Source organism: Falco rusticolus, chromosome 7, assembly GCF_015220075.1.
Source record: "Falco rusticolus isolate bFalRus1 chromosome 7, bFalRus1.pri, whole genome shotgun sequence".
Lineage (NCBI taxonomy): Eukaryota > Metazoa > Chordata > Aves > Falconiformes > Falconidae > Falco > Falco rusticolus.
Window position 1 is genome coordinate 1,654,811 of NC_051193.1, and position 24,427 is coordinate 1,679,237.

General features: G+C 40.2%; 2 protein-coding genes across 4 annotated transcripts in view; one reads left to right on the top strand and one right to left on the bottom strand.

The window, feature by feature from the left end:
• Window positions 1-1,079: 1,079 nt before the first annotated feature.
• Window positions 1,080-24,317, top strand: REC114 (REC114 meiotic recombination protein). The gene is made up of 6 exons (XM_037394566.1): window positions 1,080-1,253; window positions 1,775-1,864; window positions 15,986-16,069; window positions 20,188-20,361; window positions 21,014-21,082; window positions 22,712-24,317. The coding sequence occupies exons 1-6, from the start codon at window positions 1,080-1,082 to the stop codon at window positions 22,871-22,873; spliced, it is 753 nt and encodes a 250-aa protein (XP_037250463.1). The 3' UTR covers window positions 22,874-24,317.
• The window catches only part of NPTN (neuroplastin), a 59,699-nt gene continuing 58,259 nt past the window's right edge, over window positions 22,988-24,427 (bottom strand). For all 3 annotated transcript variants that reach the window (XM_037394564.1, XM_037394563.1, XM_037394565.1), the window contains one exon: window positions 22,988-24,056. The gene's annotated coding sequence lies outside the window, so the exon portion shown is untranslated. The remainder of the gene's footprint in view (window positions 24,057-24,427) is intronic.

The window sequence follows — 24,427 nt, forward strand, 5'->3', positions numbered from 1 at the left end:
GGCATCCCTAAAGCCATTCAGGTCAGGAGACTCGATGCACATCTTCCCAAGCGGTAACTGGCTCTCCCATGTCCGCTCAATGACCCTGACTGGCTAATGCACATTTTTATTGCTAATGGGCCAAGATATGTACTAAAAATAGAACATTGCTGTCTTATGAGTCATTTCATCACCACTCTTTTTCTAGAGAAAGTGTAGCATTACATAATTCTAGAAGCAACCAAATAGTAGAGAGGAAGCAAAATGGGGATCACAATTTCAAGTTATTAATCCAGCTGTACAAACCTGGACTTGCTAACATGCAACACACACTGGGGGTGGGGGAATAAAAAAAAAAACAAAAAACCAAAACACCTGCTTTTTGATGTTTAATATAAATCCCACTTCAGGTACCACAAAAGTCCTATTAAAGTTCTGTTAAGTAAGCACATCACCTTGGACCCAGAAACGAAAAAGCAAATTAAAGAGTTTAGGACCGCTTTTCTATAGGGACTCAAGACATATTTAATCAGAGGAAGGATGCACGTTGACATCATGACCAGCTTCCGCAGGCTTTTCACTGATCTCAGCAACAGGCTGCAAGCAGCTATATCTCCACCTCGCTGCACTGCCCTGATGGCGCTCCCTCACCTCCACAAAATGGCGGTCATGCGTGCCCCAGGGCCCACGGTCCTCACTCCCTTGGCACCACCGGGCTGTCCCACCACACAGCTACACCCAAAGGCTGTTGGGAGACGAGGGCGACGACAGTCACACTCCTCTCAGAGAGGCAGCAGTCACGCTCCCCTCAGAGAAGCGAGGGAGGCAACAGTCACACTCCCCTCAGCAAGGCAGTATCCACACTCCCTCAGGGATGCAGCAGACCTCAAAATGGACGAGGCACGCAGCAGCACTGAAACCAGTGCAAACCAGCGCGCTGCCTCATTGGCTCTCGTTTCCCTGCCGCCCGCTGATTGGTGAAAATTCCCCGCAGGCGCTCTCTCTCCCCTCCTATTGGCTCCTGTTTCCCGCTCAGCTGCTCGCGAGCCGCCGGCGCGATGCCTCCCCCTGAGGCGCTGCTCAGTCCGCTCAGAGCCGCCATGGCGGAGAAGGGCGGTGGCGGCAGCTGCCAGCCGGGGCAGGCCTCAGCGCCGGGCGGTGGTGGCGACACCTCCCTCCTCAGCAGCGCCACAACGTGGCTCTTGAAGCGCTACGGCCGCTTCCTACCCCCGACAGACTGCGACTATGAAGGGCAAAACACCTCCTCTTGGAAGGTGACGGGCGACGGGGGATGGGTGGGGGGTGTGTGTGTGTACTGCTTGGTTTTGCTGTGTCTGGTTCTAGGGGGGGTCTCGGAGGCCGCTGTGTGGCAAGCAGTAATAAGGGAGGCCTTTGCAGGTATCGCTTTGCAAGTCCAGAGCTAATGCAGGAATCGGGAGAGATTTTACTTCATGAACTATTAATGTAAACACATCAATGATATGATAGTGGCCCACTTTTTTTTTTTGTTCCTTCCCTCAGCAGTGATCTGTGGTATTAAAAACTATAGATCAAGTTGGAAGAGTCCAGATGGTCATTTAAAGTACTAAAATCTGTATATGGGGTTATAGTTATTAAAAAAAATTAAGTGTGCTGCCTGTCTGTGGGAGAGGAGGGCAAGTTGCATTAACAAGAGGTAAATTATACACCTGAATTCTAACACCGACCTTTGAAATCTTTTATTTTGCGCTAGAAATGGGAAATGTAGATCCTGTGCTTCCAAGGCTAGATTTTTGTTTTGTCTACCTTTTTAAAGGTTTTTGAATCAAATGAAGAATCAGGCTCTCTTATCCTCACCATTGTTGTATCTGGCCATTTCTTTATTTCCCAAGGGCGAACAGTACTGGTAAGTTTCTTATGTACAAAGCACATCTCTCCTTTCATGTTGGCATCAGTATTAACTTTGTTTCCCTTCTGAGCTTCATGTTTTCTCCCACTGAAAGGAAACTGCCAATTTTGTTTTGCTCATGGTAATTCTCATGTGCTGCTTTCTCTGTATGTTTAGCAGAATACTACTAAATGCATTATTTCATACTGAGGAAGTGTTTCTTCTGTAGTTTTCAAAATCTAGATTAAGATGTAATGCTAAGCGCTGCTGATGTTGAAAGAGACACAGGGTTTTTTTGTGATTCTTCTGCCTAAGAAAACAGGGAAAACACACCATTAAGAAACAGATAAAAATATAATTTCTTATCAGATTTAGTATATGATCCAGCTAGTTTCTTGTCAATGAACTGTTAGTATTTTGGTTTTGATAATCTGGTTTAGGAAAGGGTATGGGGTTTTTTTATGTTGAGTAATATGATCTAACATACAACTTATATTCATGGAGACAAAATAACAGCCTCAAAGTTGTGTCAACTGGTTTTTCTCTAGCCTGTACTTAACCTAAGTATGACCAGCTACTAAACCATAAGGATTTCGCAAGGAGACCAAAGAGGTTAAAAGAAGCACTCTCTCTTGGAGCTGGTTTGATACTCATGACAGAGAAGGCCTGTGCTGGAAAGTGGAATCAAGTGTGTTCCAAGCATATAGCCAATACCCGGTGGTGATAAATAGGAATTGGCTGATAAATATATTAAAAAAACTATTACAAAGCACTGAAAGATGCTGCAGTATTAAGATAACAAAGACTTTTTTTTTTTTTTAATACAGAATGTATAAGAGAGTATGTTGTCGCTTTAAATATGTATAAACTTATAAATTAGTTTTTACTGTACCTCTTAAAAGGTCTTAAACTTACATAAATATATTGTAACTATAGGGGGACAACCAAGGATACCCTTGAATTTTTTTTGTCTGTGTGTTAAGAATGTTGAATAGATAATGAATGAGCTAACAGAGAGCTGTCAGCTGTCAGTCTGAATACCCCTCATACAAGATGTGGTATGTGACTCACATATTTAGTGAGGACAGGTTGAGTATTCTTGGTCAAGGTATAAATGGAAAGTAGAAAGTATTTTAGCAGTTGTGTTGTGTAAGAAAAAGGTATGGAGTATCCAAAATCCAAATAGTTAAAAGAAACACAGCTGAAATGAGACTTGCTGCCATCTCTTACCGAATTCTGTTTGGATTGAATTGGTGCAGAATGCACCTCTCCTGGCATTGGTCCTGTTTTCAGTATCCTGATCAGATGGCTGTAACTATTTAGTAACTAATAGACTTATGTTACTGTGTAGAATGTCCTTGAAATAACAATCTAAAGGCTAACTGAAAGTTTTAACAACTAACTAATGAGCAAAAAGGCGCAGACAAAAGCTGTAGCCCTTCAAAGACTGCATCTGGCAAAGACTGCATCTGGCAAGTAACAATGGGCAGATAAAAGTGTGCTGTTGTAAGGGATGAGTGCAGGAAGTATAAGAAAAGCTTTATGAAGACTTAGCTGAGAAAAGCACTTTCTTGCAACTCTTAGATTTAGTGGCTAGTGAAGCTTTCAGGCAGCTGCCTTGCTTGAAATGCCAGATGAGGAACTGCTGAGATCTGTCAGGTCTAAGAGACACTAAGATACTGCAGTAAGATCACAGCCTAAAAACAGTGCAGAATAGAGGTGGAACAGACATGCTTGGTAAATGTGACCAAAATAGAACACTGAAGGTTTAAAAGAAAAGAGGTGGTGGTGGTTGTTGTTGTTGTGTTTTGTTTTTTTTTTTTTAAACAAACAACACCCCCCCCCCCCCAACCCATGTATTTATTTTGGCAATGCTTCTATGCCAACCTTAAGGCCAAAACAAACACTGTTTTATTAAGTGTTAGAGAAAAGTTATACAAAACAGGTGTCATACGCATTTTAAAACCTGACTGTTAAATCCTTTGGGTGCCGTTCTTTGAGTGCGTGCAATTGGAATCATGCTGCAGGTGTGTTCTGTAAATACAGAATTAAACTAGTGTGTATGCCTTCTTACATTTCTCAGAGATTGGAGCAGTTGCAGTCCTCCCAACCATTCCTGTTAAACATACCTGACTAGCTGAAAAATCTAGCAAATACTCAGTCTGCTGTTTCTGAACCTGGGCAGCATCTTCAGAACTGTATTAGGTTTTCTATTTACAAGGGATTTGGTCCAGCACATCTGGCTTAGTTTTACTGCTTAGGTTTGTTCCTTAGGCACATGCCCTCCCAGAAATGCATCCCTTTTCCCAACACTATCCAAGACTGATATGTAGCGATCAAATTCTTCCTGGGACAATCCCAGTCTCCAGGTATCTTTTCAGTCTTTGAAGAACAGTCTGTGGAATCTCTTTAGTAAAGCAGCCAGTATCATCAGCAGAAAGGTAACACACAGGAATTGTGCTGAAAAAGACAGCACAGGCAGTGATGCTGTTGGTCAGTAGCCAGTAACAGCTTACAATGCAGTAGACTCAAAACTAGCCAAAACTGCACAGGCCACTGGTAACATTTTGCAAACTCCTTCCTGAGATGCCACATAACAAAAAGTTGTGGTACTGTGCAGTCTGTGTTATTGCTGTAGAAATAATCAGACTGTAGAAATGGTTAATCTCACTTGTTCTATCTCCCTCTAGCCTCCAGCTCTCAGGAGTTGTCAGAAACCTGTCACAATATTGAAACAGGCTTTGCACGACTAAGTACATATAGCTCTTTTGAATCTGTCACAGACCAAATCCTCTCACTGGGGGTCCGTTATAATGGACATTTTGTCACAGAGGATAATGTGCAAGTTTCTGTTCCAGAAGGAATGTATCAAGTTTGATAGAATGCCACAATTGTTGGAATGATTCAGTTTGTGGTTTTACTGTGTACGCTTACTTGTACTTGCTGGCCTAGGCTACTGAATATTTTCTTTTTATTGCCAAGGTGTTCTCCAGCACATAAATGCTGCCTTACTTACTGTCATTGAAGTTCCCTCTGATGTACTTACTGTTTCTTGCTATGTAGTTAACTGCATCCTTTAAGTTGTTGATGTCTAGTCTTTTAGAAGATCCATCTTCTAATCCCTACTTTTCAGTCCTTTTGATGTACTACAGACTCCTGGTTTTGAGGGAACTGGATAATAATTATCATAGCTTTGTACCTTGTACCTCTGCATAGGAACACAGTGAGCTACAAGATCTGTGTCACAGGGACACCGTTTCCTTCTCAATTCGAATAGCTATATTGTATTGCTGTAAAATTTCCATGGATTAATTAAGGGATTTTTTTCCCCTCTAACAGTAATCCAAGAATGAATTGAACTGCTAACCAAATTCAAGAATTCATTCAGTGGTAAATGTTCCTAACTCTAATCATTTATTTTTTTTTTTTTTTTTTTTTACTGCAGCAGTAATGGTAGAGCAGGAACCCCCACCCCAAGAATTTTAAGATGAACATTCTAAGTAAGAGTTTTAAAAAAGAAAATTGTCATCCAACATCTGTAACGAAGAAAACTTATTAATTGGATGCTTTTAAAATGATTAAAACTGTAGTATAATAATGTATTCTTATCTCTTCTGGTTTAAAATTGGCAAGCAGTGTAGTAAAATCACTGCATTAATAGATGAACTATCTTGGTTTGTACTTTGTTTTCTTTAGGAAGATAAAGTCAGAGTGCATCTGTTCTTCAGTGGTGTGTACATTTTACAAAAGCCAAAATGAACCATTTTAGCTGCCAGCAAGCTCTGCGTTATGCTGATAATACTGTGGGTGAATGCATTTTAAAAAGTCCAGCAAAAAAAAAATCAGTGTTGCATACTGAAAAGCGTGAACTTCCAGACTTCAGCTGTTCTGTATTTCACATAGAACTTTTCTTTGTTCATTCTGCAGTGAGTAGTGATGTTAACTGAACTAATGCTTGCCTGAACTCAGTGCTGATCGGCTTCATAGTTGGTTTTCCACTAAAGTAGTATCAGTTGGCCAATATGCTAATGATAGCTCCCAATGTTTGCTCTCTTAGCAAGCATGGGTCCAACAAATACCTTTTTTTGGATGAAGGCATATTTTGTTGCATTGCCTAGTGGTTCTTGCATCAAACTTATTCATGTCAAGTGAAGATTTATGAAATACCAAAATAAATGTATTTTCTGTAAGGCACTCTCCTGTCAGTGTGAAAACAAAAGGAGGTAGATGAAATGTAGACACCAAAGAAGAGGATTCACTAAGTAAAAACTCAGTCAAAAGCTATGTACAATGTTCACTACACCATTTGCACAAAACTGAGGTAAAAGACTTGTATAGAAATGGAATTCTTTATTTCATTGGTGGTTGGATTAACATGATCCATTCTAGGAAGAACATTCAAGTGTTCCTGACTTGGTATCAAAATATTTTCTCTGTAATGGATATATTTATGTATTCTCTTAGTCCTTTTAATTTTCTTAAAGCAAGAGTCTTAAGAAACCTTTTCCTTAAAGAATGGTAGCTGTTTAGAGCCAAGTGAGACTATTGACTCTTCTATGATCCATTTCTAAGAACGACTTTTATAAAATAGCAATAAAATAGTCACACATTCCAACAACTGATTTTTTTTCCTTAGACATGCAGAAGACTACAGAGTTATTTTAATGAGCAATAAAATAGGAGAAAACATAATGAAGTCCCTTCTAGAAGTCTTTTTACTAATGGAAGTTGAAATACTACTTTCTTGCCAAAAAGAATGCTACACTTTAAACCAGGCACATTATTAAAATACCTTGTGCTGTGTGCACTGCTCTGTGTACACACCTCTGGTGAGCTGCCATAGGTTTGAAACAATTGATTATGGTATCTGAGAATGCTCCAGAACTGCTTATTAAAGTACTTCCCTGCTACTGTAACAAATAATTGTGGACATGTTCAGTGTTTCCATCAGTTGCTCAAGGACACCAAAGTATTTATTTTAATGGCTAAATTTTGGGGGTATGCATTCAAGATCACTTTAAACATTCTTTAATGACGCTGCCAGGGACATACTTGAAGCTATCTTAACAAGGAAATGACTGCTTTCCTTTAAAAATACAATCTACTTCTCACGATCAGCCAAATGGAATGAAGAGGAGAGTAAATGGAACTTCAGAAAATGGAACATAAAAATTCCCGATGTGTAATGCAAATCAAAGGGTGTTTTGATTTGGTTTTCTTTAAACAACGTTCTTCAGTTGGAATTAAATTACATAACATATTTTTAGGACCCGTTCTTGCTGCAGTGTTGCCTAACAGACTGCATATTTTATGGTAGAAAAACCTCATACTGTAGATAATGGAATTTTACAGGAATATCTCAACAGCATCTCTGTAAATTTCTGGCCATACTTTCAAGATACACCATGTTCTGTTTAACACAACTCTTATTTCCTATCCCTCCTTCAAATCAACACATCATGAAAACTCTATTTTAGTGGTTTGATACAATTAATTCTGGTGCTAGAATTCTTAATATACTATAAATTAAACAAATTGAAATTGTGAAGAGTACTTATTTAATAGGATAAAATTTATCTAGAGTAATTGATTTGTGACCTGATCTTTTAAAGTGTAGACTCAATGTCCTTAGTGCCTTCCTGGTCCCGTCATGACTTCTCATAAGCTAACAGTGCTTAGGATACAGTAGATTCTAACTCATTAATTAGGCAAGCATTCAGCAGACATTCTGATGTTCCTGATGCTCTCTTTGCAGTGCTAAAACTTATGCACCAGATTTTTGAGATGATATTCACAACAGTGCCTTGGGAAGATGAAGGTCCCTGGGCAATAAATAAGAACATTTGATGGAAACCTCGGGAAGTGAGCAGGTTGCTAATGCTGCTTAGTGGTAGTTGCAAAGCCAGAGGAAGGTGGTTCTTTTTATTAAAGGTCCTATGACTGCTATTTGAAAGAGCAGAAGGAATCTTAGTTTTACTGACTTATTCAGTACCACAACCATAGTTCAAAAATTTCAGTTTTAGTTTATTTTAACATGTGCTGTTGACATGATTGTTTTGGATAAGCTGAATATCTTTCTGCATTAGCTAGCCTGTTTCTTTGATATAATGATACATTCCTGTTGTATAATGATTACATATTGCCGATTGGCAGCAGCAGAGTTTTAAGGGGTTCTGACCTTTACTTTCCTCTTGCCCCAATTCTTCTAAACCTAACTATTAGAACAGCTTTTAAAGAGTAGCGATGTGTATTAATGAAATGTATTTACCCTAGAGTTTAAGGTATTGGTCTAGGGAAGTATATATTTTGTATTGGGAATTGGAAAAGAAATTTCTTGACTTACTGATGGGATGCCCTGAAGAGCTTTAGCCAACTAAATCCATGAGCACCCAGCTCACCTCTCTAAGTCCCTGATCAAGTATACTGTTCTAAAGATTAGATTAGCAAAAAAAAATATTCAGGTTCTCATAATGAAATACCAAGGTTTGCCCTGAGTTAGGGGCTTATCTTCCCTATTCACTCCTTCAAGGGGCTGTAGTTTTTACCTATCTGGACGGAGTCTTTCTAGAAAACTGACATCTGGCAGCATGTACTCTTGCACCCTACACTTTGCACTTTGGAAAAAGACATTCACTGGTTGCTGACTCCCCTGGGCAGGCTGTCTCGGGGGGGGGGGGTGTTGCGTGTGTTGCGTGTGTTGCGTGTGTTGCGTGTGTTGCGTGTGTTGCGTGTGTTGCGTGTGTTGCGTGTGTTGCGTGTGTTGCGTGTGTTGCGTGTGTTGCGTGTGTTGCGTGTGTTGCGTGTGTTGCGTGTGTTGCGTGTGTTGCGTGTGTTGCGTGTGTTGCGTGTGTTGCGTGTGTTGCGTGTGTTGCGTGTGTTGCGTGTGTTGCGTGTGTTGCGTGTGTTGCGTGTGTTGCGTGTGTTGCGTGTGTTGCGTGTGTTGCGTGTGTTGCGTGTGTTGCGTGTGTTGCGTGTGTTGCGTGTGTTGCGTGTGTTGCGTGTGTTGCGTGTGTTGCGTGTGTTGCGTGTGTCCTGTATTTGCTATGTCATTTAGCTTTCCTGCTTCTGTAGAGACAGAGCACTCTGTTTAACAAGTTCAATCCTGATGTGTTCTTTTCCACAATCAAACAAGCTTAATAGCAAGATTTAAGATCCGGCTTCTAAGAGATTGGGGGCAAAAAAAAAAATTGCATGTAGAAAGATAATGCAAAGCTTAACATCCTTTTATTCCTTATTACAGTTAGCTTGCTGTCTGTCTCCCTTGGTTCATTTTGGTTGGGGTTTTTTTTTTGCCTTTCACCTCTTGCCACTTCCTATTCTATATTCTGCGGATCTATTTGAGATGGCTAATGCTTACACTAAGAGCTAAGGTACATATAGCCTGGAAAGCCCATGATTTCTGCTGTGGTGTCATCCCAACAATGTTGTATGTGACCCATTCGGATACTGACATGTAGCTTGGAAATTTTTGCAGGGACAACTTTCTGCTTCCCCCACTCTACAAGTTGTCATGTTTGGGGATTATTTTTTTGGTCATGTTGATACTCTTCTCACTTCAGTTTTCAAGACGGCTCATACTGCAGGAATAAACACTATTGTATTTGGCCTTATTTAGATCTCAGAAAAAGATACCAGTAAGGCAGATTTCTACTTCTAGGTGTGTTTAAAAAAATAATAATGAAGATCTGATTGGAATTGTCTTCAAAGTTCAATTTTCACAGCTTCTAACTTCAAGAATTACATTTTTATTTTATAGTCATTAATGAAAAGAACTTCCAGGTTTTGTATAGAATAAGCAGCTTTCTAAATAAAAAAGTGTAAAACGGCAACTCGCATTCTCTTTTGGGAAGGCAATGATTTAAAAATTGGTATTTTTTCAGTTATATGCATTTGATTTATAATCTATATGTGAAGTTTCAAGCATGCGCAGTTTCTCTTGTTGTAATAACCTATTAATAACTTAATTAATAAATCCCTATCAAAGAGGTCACTATCAAAACACTTACTTGTAAAAATGTTTTCCAGTTTTGCTTAAGTTTTCTGAAAGTGCCTGTTTTGCCTGTCCTTTAGTGTTCTGTATAATACTTGGAACATAATTTACGAGCTTTTTCAGACTTACCTGCTCTCACATTCTTACTTTTACTGTCTCTTGAGATAATAGTTAATAGCAGTTTCTGAACTACAGTATTTCTGTTGCAGACTTTTATCTGATATATTAACCACATTGTGGAGATACCTGGAAATAATATTACCATTCCTTTGTTGCCAAATTAGTCACTTCTAAGAAAAAGTAAGGTGTTTTTCAGTATATATGTTGAATAATAGTAGTACCTATAATAAAAAGGTCCAAAGCATTAGTATTTGTAACAATATTCACTATCTAGGTTTGAAGCGTGGGTTTTTTTCTGAAAAGATTTCTCACTGTACCTTACATCCTAGTGTGGTGAGTAGACCCGTGGTGTGGAGTTTGAGATGGGATGACACAGTATCTGGGCAGCGCCTCTCTCTGGCTGAGGAAAACGGCGGGTTATTTAAGCCATCCCCACTGGTTTTGTGCAGTCTTGGACGAGCTTGCAGGTGGGGCGCTCGGAGCAGCAGAGCATTTTATCCTTCACCAGAAAAGTGCTTTCCCCAAATCTGTTACTTCATCCTGCAAAAGCCCCGTGAGGGGTACTGAGCTAGTTTTGCTCCCCAGTTATGTCTTGGTAGCTTACCATGGGAAATGAAAGGATTAAGGAACCAACACAGGTGCCTCCCTGGAAACAGAGCATGGTCTTTGGAATTAAAGATTGCTCTGTTTTCTGGGGAATTGTACCACGATGCTGCCCAGCCTGAATCAGAATGGTGCAAGTGGGATGATGTCTGAGGCCTTTAGCTTTTCTCTTCTGCCATCTTGCTTCAGGTTTCACACAGAACCACTCTGGCAGCTATGCACTGGGATATTAATAAATACAATAAAATTCCTTTGATCTCATGCTGAACTCATCATTTCTTGCAAGTGCACATTCCCAGTCTGTGGGATACCCAGCTGACTCCTTAATCCATTCCATTATACAATGCGTACATTCATTTGGAACTGTGAACTCTGAGAATAAACTGTTTTACTTGCATTTTTTGACCCTATTATAAGTGGCAGCCAAAACTGGAGAATGTGTCTTTGTGTGTGGCATTCTGGGTCTCTGTTTGTCTTTTTAAAATATGGGTTGTAATTTAAGGGCAAAGTATATAATGTTTGTGGCAAAAAGAAAAGTTTTTCTGGTTTTCTTCCTATTGTTTATGCATAGTTCAGTTTAATTTGAAAACCATCTGTCTCATGAATGAGTGAATCCAAACTAATTGATGCAAGCCAGCAGAGCTGAACTTTTACACAGATGACATTTCTTAAATACATATTAATTTTTAGTTATGATACGGTTGCCTAAAAGCCTTGCAATCTCGTGTAAAATGGGTAGTCTGTTCCTGTGTTCCTATGTTGCTTAGCACCACAGGGTTTCTAGATGATACAATAATAAAAATATTCATAAATAACATGCAATACCTTCCAACATAGTTCACAGGCCTCATCATCCAGCAGCTTTGTGAATGCTGAAATATAAAATCAGTACAAAAGTATTTCCCAATTAATGATGCACTAGATGGCTGTAAGGCTAGGCCAGCATTGTTGGCTTCTCTGCCTCATTTGAGGTGAGGTCACATCTTGCCTGCTTCTAAAATACTTGGGAAATATGTCGCTTTGTTTTCTGCTTCAGCTTAATTCCTCTCAGGGTTCTTAATCTGAGAGACTTAGATTTTTGCCAGAGATGTATGAAACTGTTTTCCTTTAATACAGTGTTGTTATAAGTATGATTCTGGAGAATGACATAGGGAGTATATGCATGATTGAATGTTAATGATGTAACTTCGAAAAGCACTGCCATTTATCTTTTCAAATTGTAAACGTTGGAGGTCTTGAGTTCCCACCCAATTCTAGGTTGCCTTTTTGTCTATATTCCTGATTAATCTTATACTGCCATCTGGCTTTGCTCATGCTCAGTACTGCTCAGCACTGCCCACTGAATATAAAGCAGCTAAGGATGCTGCCTGCTGAAGGGGAACAGTGACCACAGCTGCTTTGTGCTCTGTATTGCTGTCAGCATGGTGGCAGCAGCAGTCTAGAGGGACTACTGCTTTTTTTTCTCTGGCAGCACGTATGTCCAGGACAGATTTAAAGTTAATTCATTATCTCTAGAAAGGCACAAATAATAGACTACAGTTTCAATATATTGCCATGCAGTTTCCAGTATCTTCCCTGTGCCTCCTGGGTGCTGGCAGAGATCCTCTCGACTTCAAGCAATCGAACAAGGGGCATATTGATGGCAGTCTTCCTTTTTGTTACTTGGAATTCACTTACCTGACTTAATATGCAAGTTTATAATTATTTCACTGTTGACAAAAAGAGAGAACTGTCATCTTATTTTGTCTTAATTCAGGCAGCCTCAAATACAAGTCTGTGCTGACTGAGGTAACATGGAAAAGCCATAAGGAACAGAGCAGACCTTAATATGGTGCAAAATCAGTCTTACTTGCTGCGTAGAATTGTGGAAAATCTAGTGGTTCCGGAGTGTACTGACAATTACTGATGTAAACAATGTAACCATAGAGTTCAGTTTGAGTGTTTCTGCAGACCTGAGTTTGTCTGCAGAGTTTTCCCTCTCCTTTTTCAGGTAGCTTCCTTGTGCCAAACCAAGTCTGTTGTATTGCTCAAGTACTGCACAGAGTTCTTCTATTTCGTTTAGCTATTCTTAGTTAGTTGTTTCTGCTTGGGTAGTATACAGTCAGCCAAAGGTACAAGAGGAAAGGAAATACTTTCTGCTTTGTTCTTCAGTTAATTAAACTTGAAGTAAATTACATTTCAGTTAATCAAATTTTGGGGTTGGAGCAGAGTAATTAGGAGTACATAAATAAAAATTTCAAATACTCTTTTTTCCCCAGCTTGTTTTATTGCAGAAACAGGACATGTAGAAGGACGACAGCCTGGGAAACATCAAGAAAATAGTTGGTAGGAAAGTTAAACATTGGCTGCCTGTTATGATTTCTTTGAAAACAGTTATTATTTTAAGGAGACAACATTTGTTCAACCTACCTCTTACAGTGAAAGGAAAACCACTATAAAAATAGACAATATGGGGACAGCTCTTTTTAAACAAACACAGTTGGTGTGTATCAAAAAGAAGAACTATTTTAAATGAACAGAGTAAGCAGAAGTAGCTACAAGATAAAAATGGCCTAGTGAAAAAAGAATGGGGTATTAGAATTGCTCCACTAACAGTGTTTTGGGGCTTGGCAGAGGAATCAGAGGATGACCAAGTGTCAGTGGAGAAACTCCCTATGACAGGAAGCAGTAAGCATGTAAGCACAAGCAGCTGTGGTATTCAAACATGAAAATAATTTCCTAGGCTGGCTGGTTGTCCAGGATTCTGCCTGGTTGCTTATCTAGAGTGAGCAGTTCTGAACTGGCCCATACATTTTGAGAAAGTATGGATATTCCCCCCAATATAAGTAAGTTAAAAGATGTTCAACATTTACAGCTTTACATGACAGAAATAAGTCCTTGTGCTGAGATGAAACTCACCTGAAGTTAGCTTGAATTTATTTCACAAAAAATAAATATAATGCACTTGGTCTATTGCATTCCAAACAGTTAAGAACACTTACTTTCAGAATATTTGTATGAACATCAAGAATATAACCTTTCTGCAAGGGACACTTCAAATTTTTTTTCTGCTTTATATATTACAGTTCTACATACCCCATCTTTCTCTCTGTTCTGACTTGAGAGCCTATCCCCTGTCCCGTTCAGACTCATTGTGCAACCAGTTGTTTCCCTTCTTGAACACGCTGCTGGCTGTACCTCACTACTCTCACTTCAAGTCTGTTTTCCTTGCTTGCTTCCTTAGTAGATCCCTTCTAGCAACTACGGCAGCAGGAGCACAGCACAAGCTGATAAGCATCGTAGATGGATGTCACTCCACGCCTCCGCTAAAGTATTTCTTGTACACAAACAAATCGGCATTTTGTACTTTGTACAGCCATGTAATAAGACCTCTTTGCAATCCACATGCACAATTGATGCTGATTTTTTGCTGTTGCAGATGCTGCTATTCCCATGCTTTTGGCATCACGGAAGTTCTTGACTTTTGATGTAACTTTCTGCTCTGCACAACTGCGAGCTTAACTTGCTGATGCTTTTCGATTTTCAGCATTAAACAATATTTTGAACTCTGCACGGCCATGAATGTCCTCAGCCAAATTTCAAAGTAATATTTTCTACAGTGCAATTGAAAATTATATGTGAAGTGCTACTGATTATTCTAGAAGTGTTCTACCAGTGCTGCACTTTTTTCTTAGCCTACTAATCTCATCTCATTCCTCAGGCATTCTGCTCAGTATCTCCCCGCAACTTTAATGTCCATATACCAAGCTCACATTGGGCAGGTCCATTGAAAGAGGCTAGCGCAGCACACCCTGAAGGCAGGGGTGCTAAAATGCCAGATGTACAGAACAGTAAGGCTATTTCACATTTCCTTCACTACGTCAGGCATAAATTCTGACTATATAACAAACTGACCTTCTTCAGAGACTTCCTGCTATCTGGCATCAGAAAGATTTTGTTATGTGGCGGGTGGGTGCCCTCAGCATGCTGGACACAGCCTCCTGCTCCACTGCTTCAGCAGTCCAGCCGCATCACGTACTATGGCTGGAGAACACCGACTTACCAGATAAGGCGCTCTTTGCTGTTGTAAGGTCTATCATTTGCCATTTGTCCCTCTTAAGATCCAAATTCCTGTAAAAGTAGAGGACAGCTTGGTACTTCCCATCAGTCATAAAGTGAGGTCTTAGCAAGTCCTACCTTGAGGCATTTTGAGTGTGTTCAGTGCCTACAGACAGGCCAGTCACTTGCAGCATGTCTTACCTGCTGCCAGCACCTGTTTTTACAGCGCAGAGGGAAATTAGTTTCTCCTCTTGACCTCAAGTCTTTTGGGAATGATACTTGCGTGCGGCCTTACTGTGCTGGAGTCTCCCACAGGACGTGTCTAATCAGCTACGTGTCTGTGATCCAGTTTGCCTTTGATTCAATTCTTCAATCAGTTCCAGACATTCCTCTTGTAAAAGTTCAGTTTAAAATCTACATGCAACTGTCACACGGGACTACAAAGCCAGTGCCAGCATGTCAGAGTAGCAGCATCTTACTGAGGTGATTTCTTGTACCAAAATAGAACGGCAGATGGTTCCCCAGCCTGGACCGGCCCAAGATGGGTAGTAGCTCTGGCAAAAACTGCTGGCAGTCCGAGATGGACATAGCTTATGGCTCTTGACCCTTTGCACACCTATGAAAAGCAGCCTGTGTGAAAAGCCACGGTCATTGAAAGCGTTAGGAGTTCAGATAAAAACAGGTAGGTGATTTGCGCCCTGCCCTTCAATCTGTTTGGGTTGTTTTTCCCCCTAGACTTTGCTAACTCATGACTGTGTGGCAGTCTGTGGAAAGTACCTTGGGAGACACAGTCCATTGCCTTGAAATTTTTATATGACTTTTTCAGCTTTCAGTGTATTTTTAGAGAATGCCAAGCAGTCCCTCTTTTTTGAAGAGACTGACAGTTAATGCAGCTGGAGTGTAAGAACATCTTTATAAAGTTATCAAAGCTGCTGCTTGTTTACCTAAGCTGCATCTGGAGGAAATGCCTCTCTGGACCTTAGATAAACCAACTGCTTTCTTCAGGTTTCTTCCATTCTTCAGGTTTGCCTGCCCTCTGCTGCCCTCTCGGGCAACTTCACGGGATGCGGAAGAATTTAAAGCTCTCTGTTGCAGCAGTTTTATTAAGCATTTCATGGAGACTTTAATAACATGCACAAATATAAATGTAAAACAAATGGAGAAGTTAGAATGTACCTTGACATAGTGGTGTTACTGGAACTACAGATTCAGATATAATCCCCTAGTGGTGTAAAAATTACACGCTGGCAATCGTTTGACAGATGCAAAGGTTGATGTATGCAGATGACTAACCTTCATTAGAGATTAAATTACATCACGTAACTTCTGTGTACCTCTGAATGTTGCATGTTTGCTGTGTAAGTAGTTTGAGTTCTGCTTTATTTCAGGAAGGCTTTTCATTAATTGATTCCTGCAAGTGGCTAAAGATAGTAAGAAGAGCAGACTGCCTGCTGCTTTGTGCACGGTCAAAGGTAACCTGAGTTGCTTTTGATATTTCTAATAGCTAACACAGTTCTGTGTAAGATTTCTTAACATTGAATAGATTTAACCAGAAGTTCTGAGATCCTGTAAACTGCCAATATAAATGAAAAGATTTTTTTCTCTAAATATTAAACAAGAATGAATTGAATCATCCTAATGTCTCTTATAACTGCTAATATTCAGGTCTTTTAGATGGCTTTCTGAGAATCAGCTACTAAAACAGCTAGACCAGTAGCTATTTTAGAGTCTATCTGCTGTGGCTAACAATTAAAAAGATAAGCAATTCTCTTACATGTACAGAAGCATGCTACCTCCGTAAGTCATACTTCACTTTGGCAAACAGAGTATCTAAAACAATTATTTAGCTATTTTGTGGCCCCTAACACGTGGCAGAGTAGCGCAGGCTGGTGATTCAGGCATTTAGTATTCCAGGCAAGGAAAGAGGCCTAGGCTTCTGCTCTTCCCCTCAGATCTCATGAAAAGTGGTTGGTTAGCCTTTAAATAATGAAATGGCACTTGCTTGTTACCAGCTTACCTACAAATCTCGGTTTTCTTCGTTCTTAGATGAACTCAGAGAAGCTTCTTACTTCTCTGCAGTGAGCACTCACCGGGATTTCCAGAAACAAAGCCTGTTTCAAAAGCAGAGGAACTCTCCCTTTTCCCTGGATAGTTTCTGGGCTTTGTTGTTTCAGCAGAAACACCTGCCTCTAGTTTAACTCTCTCTACTTAACAAGAGAATTCATTTAAGTCAGAAACAGGAATTCTAGAGAAAGATGATGAGCCCCTTGTTCAGTAACTGCTAGAGGCCAGTTTTAACTGTTTGCCCCATTCACAGAACTATTAAGGCATACAAACACCTCAAGTATTCTGAGATGTTCTGGTATTCTCCCCTGACAGGAACTGTGTCACAGACCGAGTTATAGTAATTGCAGATAATAGCAATATCCAGAATAGCTGAAAACTGTAAAAATTCCTGTTTAGTTATACTTTGATCCTTTATCTGATTTCTTTTATGGAAGATGCATAAATATTCTTTATAGGATGCTACAAACCAAACAATATAGTTTGTAGAGGGGAGAATGTCTCGCTAATTGCAAGATAAAAGCAGATGTGAGGCATAATAAACATTGTTTAAATATAAGGACTCATCTTGTTTCAGAATAAGCCTAGTCTAATGGTGGCACTAGGAACTGCATAATTATCTTAAACTGTTTTAAATTCATGGGTTATGCTTGCCTGAAACCAAAATGCCTTTGCTGTCTGATTTTTGTCAGATTCGTATAAAATGTGGAGTATCACTGAAGACTATCAAGTTGTTGGAGTAATTAGTTCTGATGAATTAGGAGATCATCAGTTTCCTTTACAGTTAATAGAACCAGTTCCCCAGCACCGTGTTAAGGGATTCTGCGGCATCTCACAAGAAACAAAATCAACATCACAATCACTTTGAGGCTTGAACAAAGCTCTGAGGGACAGTTCAGAAAAGGAGGAATATTAACATAGTCTTACATTAATTCAGTGCATCTAAATGTTTACTTACAATAAATTCTCATGACTTAAACTGGATCTAGTGGCATTGCAGTGGTCATATCCTATGGTTTCTCTACTTTAAATCCTAAATTGTAGCTGAAGTGATTCCTTAAATACTGTCAGTGTATATAGCTTTCTTGCTAACCTTCAAAAATATTTTTAAAAATTCAGGAAGCCAGCCACACTGTGTAAGGGGTTACACCTCAACCCTGCTAGACCTAAGTAAGGAAAAAGGCAAGCAGAAGCCATTTAAGCAGAGGAAAACAAGCAAGGCCTTCAAAAAACAGTTCCTGTATCTGAACACACGTGGCAACCAAGGAGCATGGGCAACAAAATATTACACCATCATTTATCTTGTACTCCTGTTTTTTTTAAGTCATGAATATTACATTTATAGTGAAACTAATCATTACTTAAGAAACATGATTTTAATAGGCCACTGTGGACTCTTAGCTAGCAGAATGAATCTCTAAACTGTATTTGGAGAAACTTAGCATTAATATACTTGAAGGAACAAGACATATAGAGAAGACACCTGTTGCAGATCACTACTGAAACTCAGCTGTACTAGTGGAAATTTTATTCAGCAAAGCACAAGCGTCTAATTCTGAAGCCGTACCGCTCAGATACACGCTTGTGTCTTATGCTCAGCTGAAAGCAACAGCTGCGTGGCTGTGACTGCCCTTTATGCAGCTCCATCTCTAGTAATCACTTATCTCACATTAGTCTTTGATGTGCCTCTATGTATAAAAACCTTTCTACATGAAACAATCTGTAGTAGCAAGACAAATGTTCTTAAAATTCTGCTAGTACATCATTTCCCACGCTGTTTTCATTGAACTTGTCCCCTGCCCCAGTGTGGGAGGAGGTGCAGATCTGACCATCTGAGTGACCTCAAGGTTCTTTAATACTTCAACTCTTATATGGTGCAGGTGTTACTGCCCAATAGTCAGTCTATGCTAAAACTTGAGATCATCTTAGCTGAATTTGAGCGTGCTCTTCCCATAAAGGAAAAAAATGTTTAATTTACAAAGTCTATTGTTTATAAACAGCAACCTTAAGTATTTCATGGTCCTTGTGAAAAAGCAGAGGGCAATACAAATTGCTCAGACTGAAAAGTGATTTGGGCATTTTAGGGGGTAACTAAACCAAGTGGTCCCTGCAAGTCTCCAAAGGAATTCAAATTAAGATGGAAGTTACCTTTCTGTCATAATGAGAACTCGCCTGTCTGGCGTATCCAGATCAGTTCTCGGTTACATGATGCTGACCCAGTTAAGTTGACATCTTGGTTAATTAAAAACTGGCCACTGGTAAAATAAGTGCTACAGTCTGGATTGCTTTGACATATTTCCCTTTAAAAGGCACTGACAAGCTTTTTTATCCTTACAACGCCCTAAAAATCAATTTATGCAACACAAGCATCTTAAAATAACATGCATGTAAACATACAGGCTATCACAAAGAGCTGACTCATCTTAGAGAGCAAAATCTTTAAAGTGAAATATGTCCTTGTACCCATGTAATCAGCAGCCTTGCAGTATGTCTAGTCATTTAAAAAAATGGTTTTGACATTGAAATCTCAGAAAGATGAAGACCTAAATAAGCTAGGTCAGTCCAAGGAAAACTTGCTTCTTTTCTAGTACTTCAACTGTTTTAAGTTTGGAATTTCAAGATCAAACTGAAAGTCCCATTAATTCACTTCCTAAACAAGAGGATTCAGCATACACCTGCCTTACATTGGCTCGATGTGCTTAGGATGAGCTTACCAGGCACAGCAGGCTCTTCAGTCACATCTTCAGTGCAGTTTGCTGAACCTCATGTACTCAGGAGACATAAAATACAGTACCAGCCCCACAATCTACACCGAGGGGTCCAAACTATCCGGGGTATTTTTAGTATTATTTCACTACAGTAAGTAATGCATTTGAGTTTCTGACGCTCCTAATCAACTGTGTAAGCTAGTTTGAGGAACAGCAGCATTCATTTGGAATGCCAAGTGAATTTATATTCAGCTCTGCACAGCAGACCAGGTAGGCAGGTAAGGCTGGGTTTGATGCACGCAGTAACATAAATCCTACATGGAACATCCCATTCCCAGAACTTTTCGTTTAGATTCCAAAGTTAACTTCTGCCTGCTTTAGTGTAATTTAATTTTTTGTCACACACAACTGTTCAGAGTTGACATATGCTTATAGGGTGCTACTTGCAGCAACAAGAACTTGATTTCCCTGCTATGAGTGTAAAAACTCTGTTGTCAGGGTGAGGTTTGTTCACTTGGCTAGACCTTGAATTAGCTGACAAGTGGCCCTGCATACTTACCATTTTCTTTTGGTGGTGTTTTTTTTTTTTGTTTGTTTGTTTTTTAACTGATTTTTGAACTGTAATCATAGTCTTCTGGATTACCTGCTGCTGGGAAAAATAAAGATACAGCAGGGAAAACTTGTTTCTTTGTTTTTAAATGGGTGCAGTGACGCAAAAACGTATCACCTTCTTCCTAACTGTAACGAATAGGAATTTAATAAATCAAAACAGCTTGAGGGGATTCACAGTTTTTCATGTCTTTTTGGGTTTTGAGCAGAATGAATGCCGCATGTTACGTGTTCAGTTTGGTGGAGATTCAAAAGAACAGATGCTGGAACACTGCTGCAATTGCGTTCAGAAACTCACAGAGTACGTACCTGTTGAAGTAACTGATGAACAAAGCCAGAAGCTCTACCACAGTCTCAGTCAGCAGGCTAATGGTGAAAGTCAAGTGAAGGACACGGAACAAAAAGCATCAGTACTCTACATAGTAAGTAAGCTTGAACATATAGACAGAAAAATAACCAGCTATTAGCATCAGACCTTCACAGCTAATAGTCAAGATTTATTGTTTGTTCTTTAAGCAGATTACTTATACTTTGGGCTTTGCTCACTTCTTGAGAAGCTAAAGCCAAGAATGAAAGGTGAGTTTGCCATGGCAGAATGCTATTGAACAGCAACAGTCGTACTGTTGGTACCAATAATGTTGTTGCTCTACAAGTTGGGCTGAAAACTTCACTCAGGAAACAGAATTGACAGCTTAGACAGTCTTTTCAGTGATGTGGCCCATGGGAAGGAAAAAAGCATGTTCCTGGCGAGCGTTCAGACATGGTATTTTTTGAAGTTACTTCCAGTCAGTAGTTTAATAGTTATCTTAGTTTAGACATGACAGTTTTAACTACAGGCTAATTATTTCATGTCTTTCATTTTTAAAGATTTGAGCAGATGTGCGTTCAGGTTCCATAAAAAGAGGCCTTTTCACTGCATAAGGTAGCTGAGCACATTCTCTTCCCAGTATCTCTAAAAATGGAACTACTTCCCTTCTTGCACATACCCACACTCTGCCTGGTAACCAGCCCTTATTTGCATTTGATATTTTCTAGCCAGATGAGCCTCTACCAGATTCCTGTACAAGCCTCGGAAAAAGAAGACCTGTAACACAGCTAGCGCAGGTAAAAGAAAAAATACTAATTACTATTTAGGCCCTGTAACTGAATCTTTGGGGCACAGAGGGCAAGCTGTCTCATATTCTGTAAACATCTGGTAAATGTCTTCACTGAACATCAGGATGCCATCATCTATACCAGCAAAACCACAGGATCTTGTGTAACAATCTACAGCTAGGAAATAAGCTGCAAAACCAGGTATTTGGTGGTGTAGTTACTCCGTTTGCATAAGAACAAACCACACAGAGAGCACACAAATACCCAGAGGCCACATCCAAATAAACGGCGTTGTCATTCTTGACTCTGCAGAACTGATTTCTGCAGCCAGAGCTGAAGTCTGAAACCACCGATCTTCCCTGCCCCACAGCACAAGATCCCCGATTCAGCTGGTGGCTTCACTGGGAAGCCCAGCGTAAAGCCATATTTAAAAATAAGTCGTTTACTGTGAATTTGGGACAGCAGAAACAGATGACTGAGGAGAAAATGCCGCTCGTTCCAACCTCTGCTCTTCTGCAGTTGCATCTATGGGTCTGTCTCACCCTTTTCCCATATCCACAGGGTATGTCCCACCAGTGGTATCAGAGACAATTCCTACGCTCCCTACTAGGAATCTGCTATCCTCTAAACTCAAGGACAGCTGCTCAACACCCCTGTTCTCAGGAAGAGCTCCCTGTACTCGCCAGCCAGTGCCGAGAGTCGTAGCACACGTTATGCTGTGTGACTCCCAACAGTTCTGTTGTTACTGTCCTTGTACAACGCAGTGAGCCTGCTCCAACAAGCAGGAGTGATCGGACAAGGCAGTTTACCTTTAGCAACTGCTATTTTTCGTGACCAGTTACTGTTTTAAGGGGCAATATTAGGAAACATAAATTAACACCGCTGTAAACCCCTTCTAACCCCTGCTCTTCTGTAGTCCCTGTACAAGATGGGAGCACGATACCTGCTCTCAACCAAGCTTTCTACCAGCAAGGCCTGGTCTTTATTTGCTGTACACACTCCTCCTCGCTTAATCACCAACAAATTCCCCAGCACAAAGACTCCTTGACATCAGTAGTTTCCTACATCCTCCTCTACTTCTGCATCAGCTTAACACCGCTGCACTCTGGGCTGGGGTCTCCTGTGCCCAGGCCCACAGGCTCGCTGCAGTTTGCTCAGGGCTGAGCTGCTTCTCCCCACTTAACTTTGGAAATGCCCTTTCAGCTGGTGCCCTGGAACACTGGAGCTAGATTTCTCCGTTTCCACCACCCCAGGAAGCTAGCAGAAGCATTGGTTTTAAGCATTCTCTTGCAGATTTTTTAAAAAATATACTCAACAATGTTTAAAGGTTATTTTTTTTTTCTCCACCAGGAAGACAGCAATAGTGCAAGAGGAACCAACAATAAAATTTGTTGTTTATTTTTTCCCCTCCTCACAAGCCAAACACAGCTACAGGTTCCAGCGTGCTGGTCCAGCTGCCCTGCCCTGTCCCAGGCTCCAGCAGCAGAAGTCAGGCCTGGAGCCAACAGCACTTGGCCTCTCCCCACTGGCGCTGGCGGGACTCGGCTCAGCCTCCCATGGGCCGCACCGCTACACACACCGCGTGCGTTACCTCTCACATCCAAGGTGAGTGCAACGCCTGGTTTTTTGCTTCCACAGTCTGTGCTGGAACAGCAGCCGGAGCTCCCCGCTGCCCATTGGCATTCCGCGTGGCGTGCGCAAGAGCTGGGGCCCTTCATTCGCTTATGTCTTTTGGATCAGAATTTCCCAGCTTTCGTGGAAGACGTGGAGAAGGAATTGAAAAAACTCACAGAAGGCTGAGAAACACCAGCTTATTGCCCCAGGAACAGACACTCCGGGATGCCAAGCACTAAGGATACCTCTGTGATCACACACACAGACTGTGTGTCATTAAATAGTTGAAAGAGTCTCATATGGTTTTTTTGTTAGTGTTTTATTTTTAAAAACAGGTGAATCCACTTTTTATACATCATTGCACTTCAACAAATACACAGAACACAAGTTCATGCATCTACAGTTACGCACATCATGAGAACCCTGTTAGGTCTATTTCTACAATCTTTAAATCATGAGAAATTACAGTGTCAAACTAAAAGAGTATAACTAGTTGCATAGAATATCACCATGCTGTAACATTTCATCATTTAAACAAAAAAAAAATTATAAAAGTTTGCCTGAATTGAATGTACAAGAATATGTTGAACACATCAGTGCAAAAGGATTTGAGAATTTACATGAGTTAACAAAAAAAAAATCACTTAAAAAGCAATCATATATATATATATTTATAAACTGAAGGTTTGTTTTTGTTTTTAACTGCATTCCACCACGTTGAACCATTCCAGCTTTTAAAGTCTGATTATAGGACACCCAAGTCTGTCTATATAGGTTAAGCCCTTAAGATAATTTCAATTTATATTACTTCTTTAAGTACCAGAACAGTATAATTCTCTCATCTTTCAGACATACAGTAAGGAATGAATATCAGCAGCTTAAAAATGAAACACAATTACTGTAGTTTGGTTCTCCCCCTCCCCCAAAATATAAATATATACTGTATATATTTTTAAGTTTTGCTGTACTTTACAAAAAGTATCACTAGATGGCAGCGGTGCGTTTTAGAGCTTTGCCAAATTTAACAGCTACAGGAAGTAAAAAATGGCGCATGCTGAACTGACTTACTACTACTACTACTGTTTAAATAGATGAAAAGGGGAAAAAAAAAGCAACATTCACAGCACATCAAGCCCAAAATAGTTTACACCTTCTACACTGAAGCATTATTTAAAATTGATCTGGCTAGGTCATCCTTACAGGAGAGGCTAAATAAGGCATGCTTTAGACAGTCATATTGTTGCTCACTTTAAAAGGAAAAAAAAAAAAAAAAAAAAAAAAAAGACAGAACTGGAGTTCTAGAACCAAGAGTTCCAACCCTTAAATTTAGCAGGTCATATTGCCATCAGTCTCTCAGAAACTTAAAGCTCTAAAAAAGAAATGAGAAAAGGTGCTAGTCAATGCCTGGCAGCATTTTCAACATCCCGTGCCATTAAGAACGTGCAATCAAAGCGCTTAACATCCATTTCGGTCTTAAATGCAGAGAGAGGCTTCCCAACCAAGGCTGGCTTCCAGGTTTTAAGGTTGAATGAGGAAGGGTTTGGGGGTTGGGTTTTTATTAGCAGTAGCAGTGACTATGTACAGTTCGACAGCTATTGGATCATTAAGCTACCTGCATATTTTATGAAAACAACCTTTTGATAACCCCCCAGTGCGTGGTGAAGCCTGGCAGGAAGGGGAGTGCTGCCCCCTGAGCGCCTGGTAGCTTGGGAATACACAGAACGAGTGACTGTTACGCAC

Excerpts from the sequence above, each read along its gene's own strand:
- REC114 (XM_037394566.1), top strand. The coding sequence starts at position 1,080 with ATGGCGGAGAAGGGCGGTGGCGGCAGCTGCCAGCCGGGGCAGGCCTCA. Across the intron at positions 20,362-21,013 it reads AGGCTAATGGTGAAAGTCAA|CCAGATGAGCCTCTACCAGA; the intron begins GTGAAGGACACG and ends GATATTTTCTAG. Across the intron at positions 21,083-22,711 it reads CTGTAACACAGCTAGCGCAG|TCTGTGCTGGAACAGCAGCC; the intron begins GTAAAAGAAAAA and ends TTGCTTCCACAG.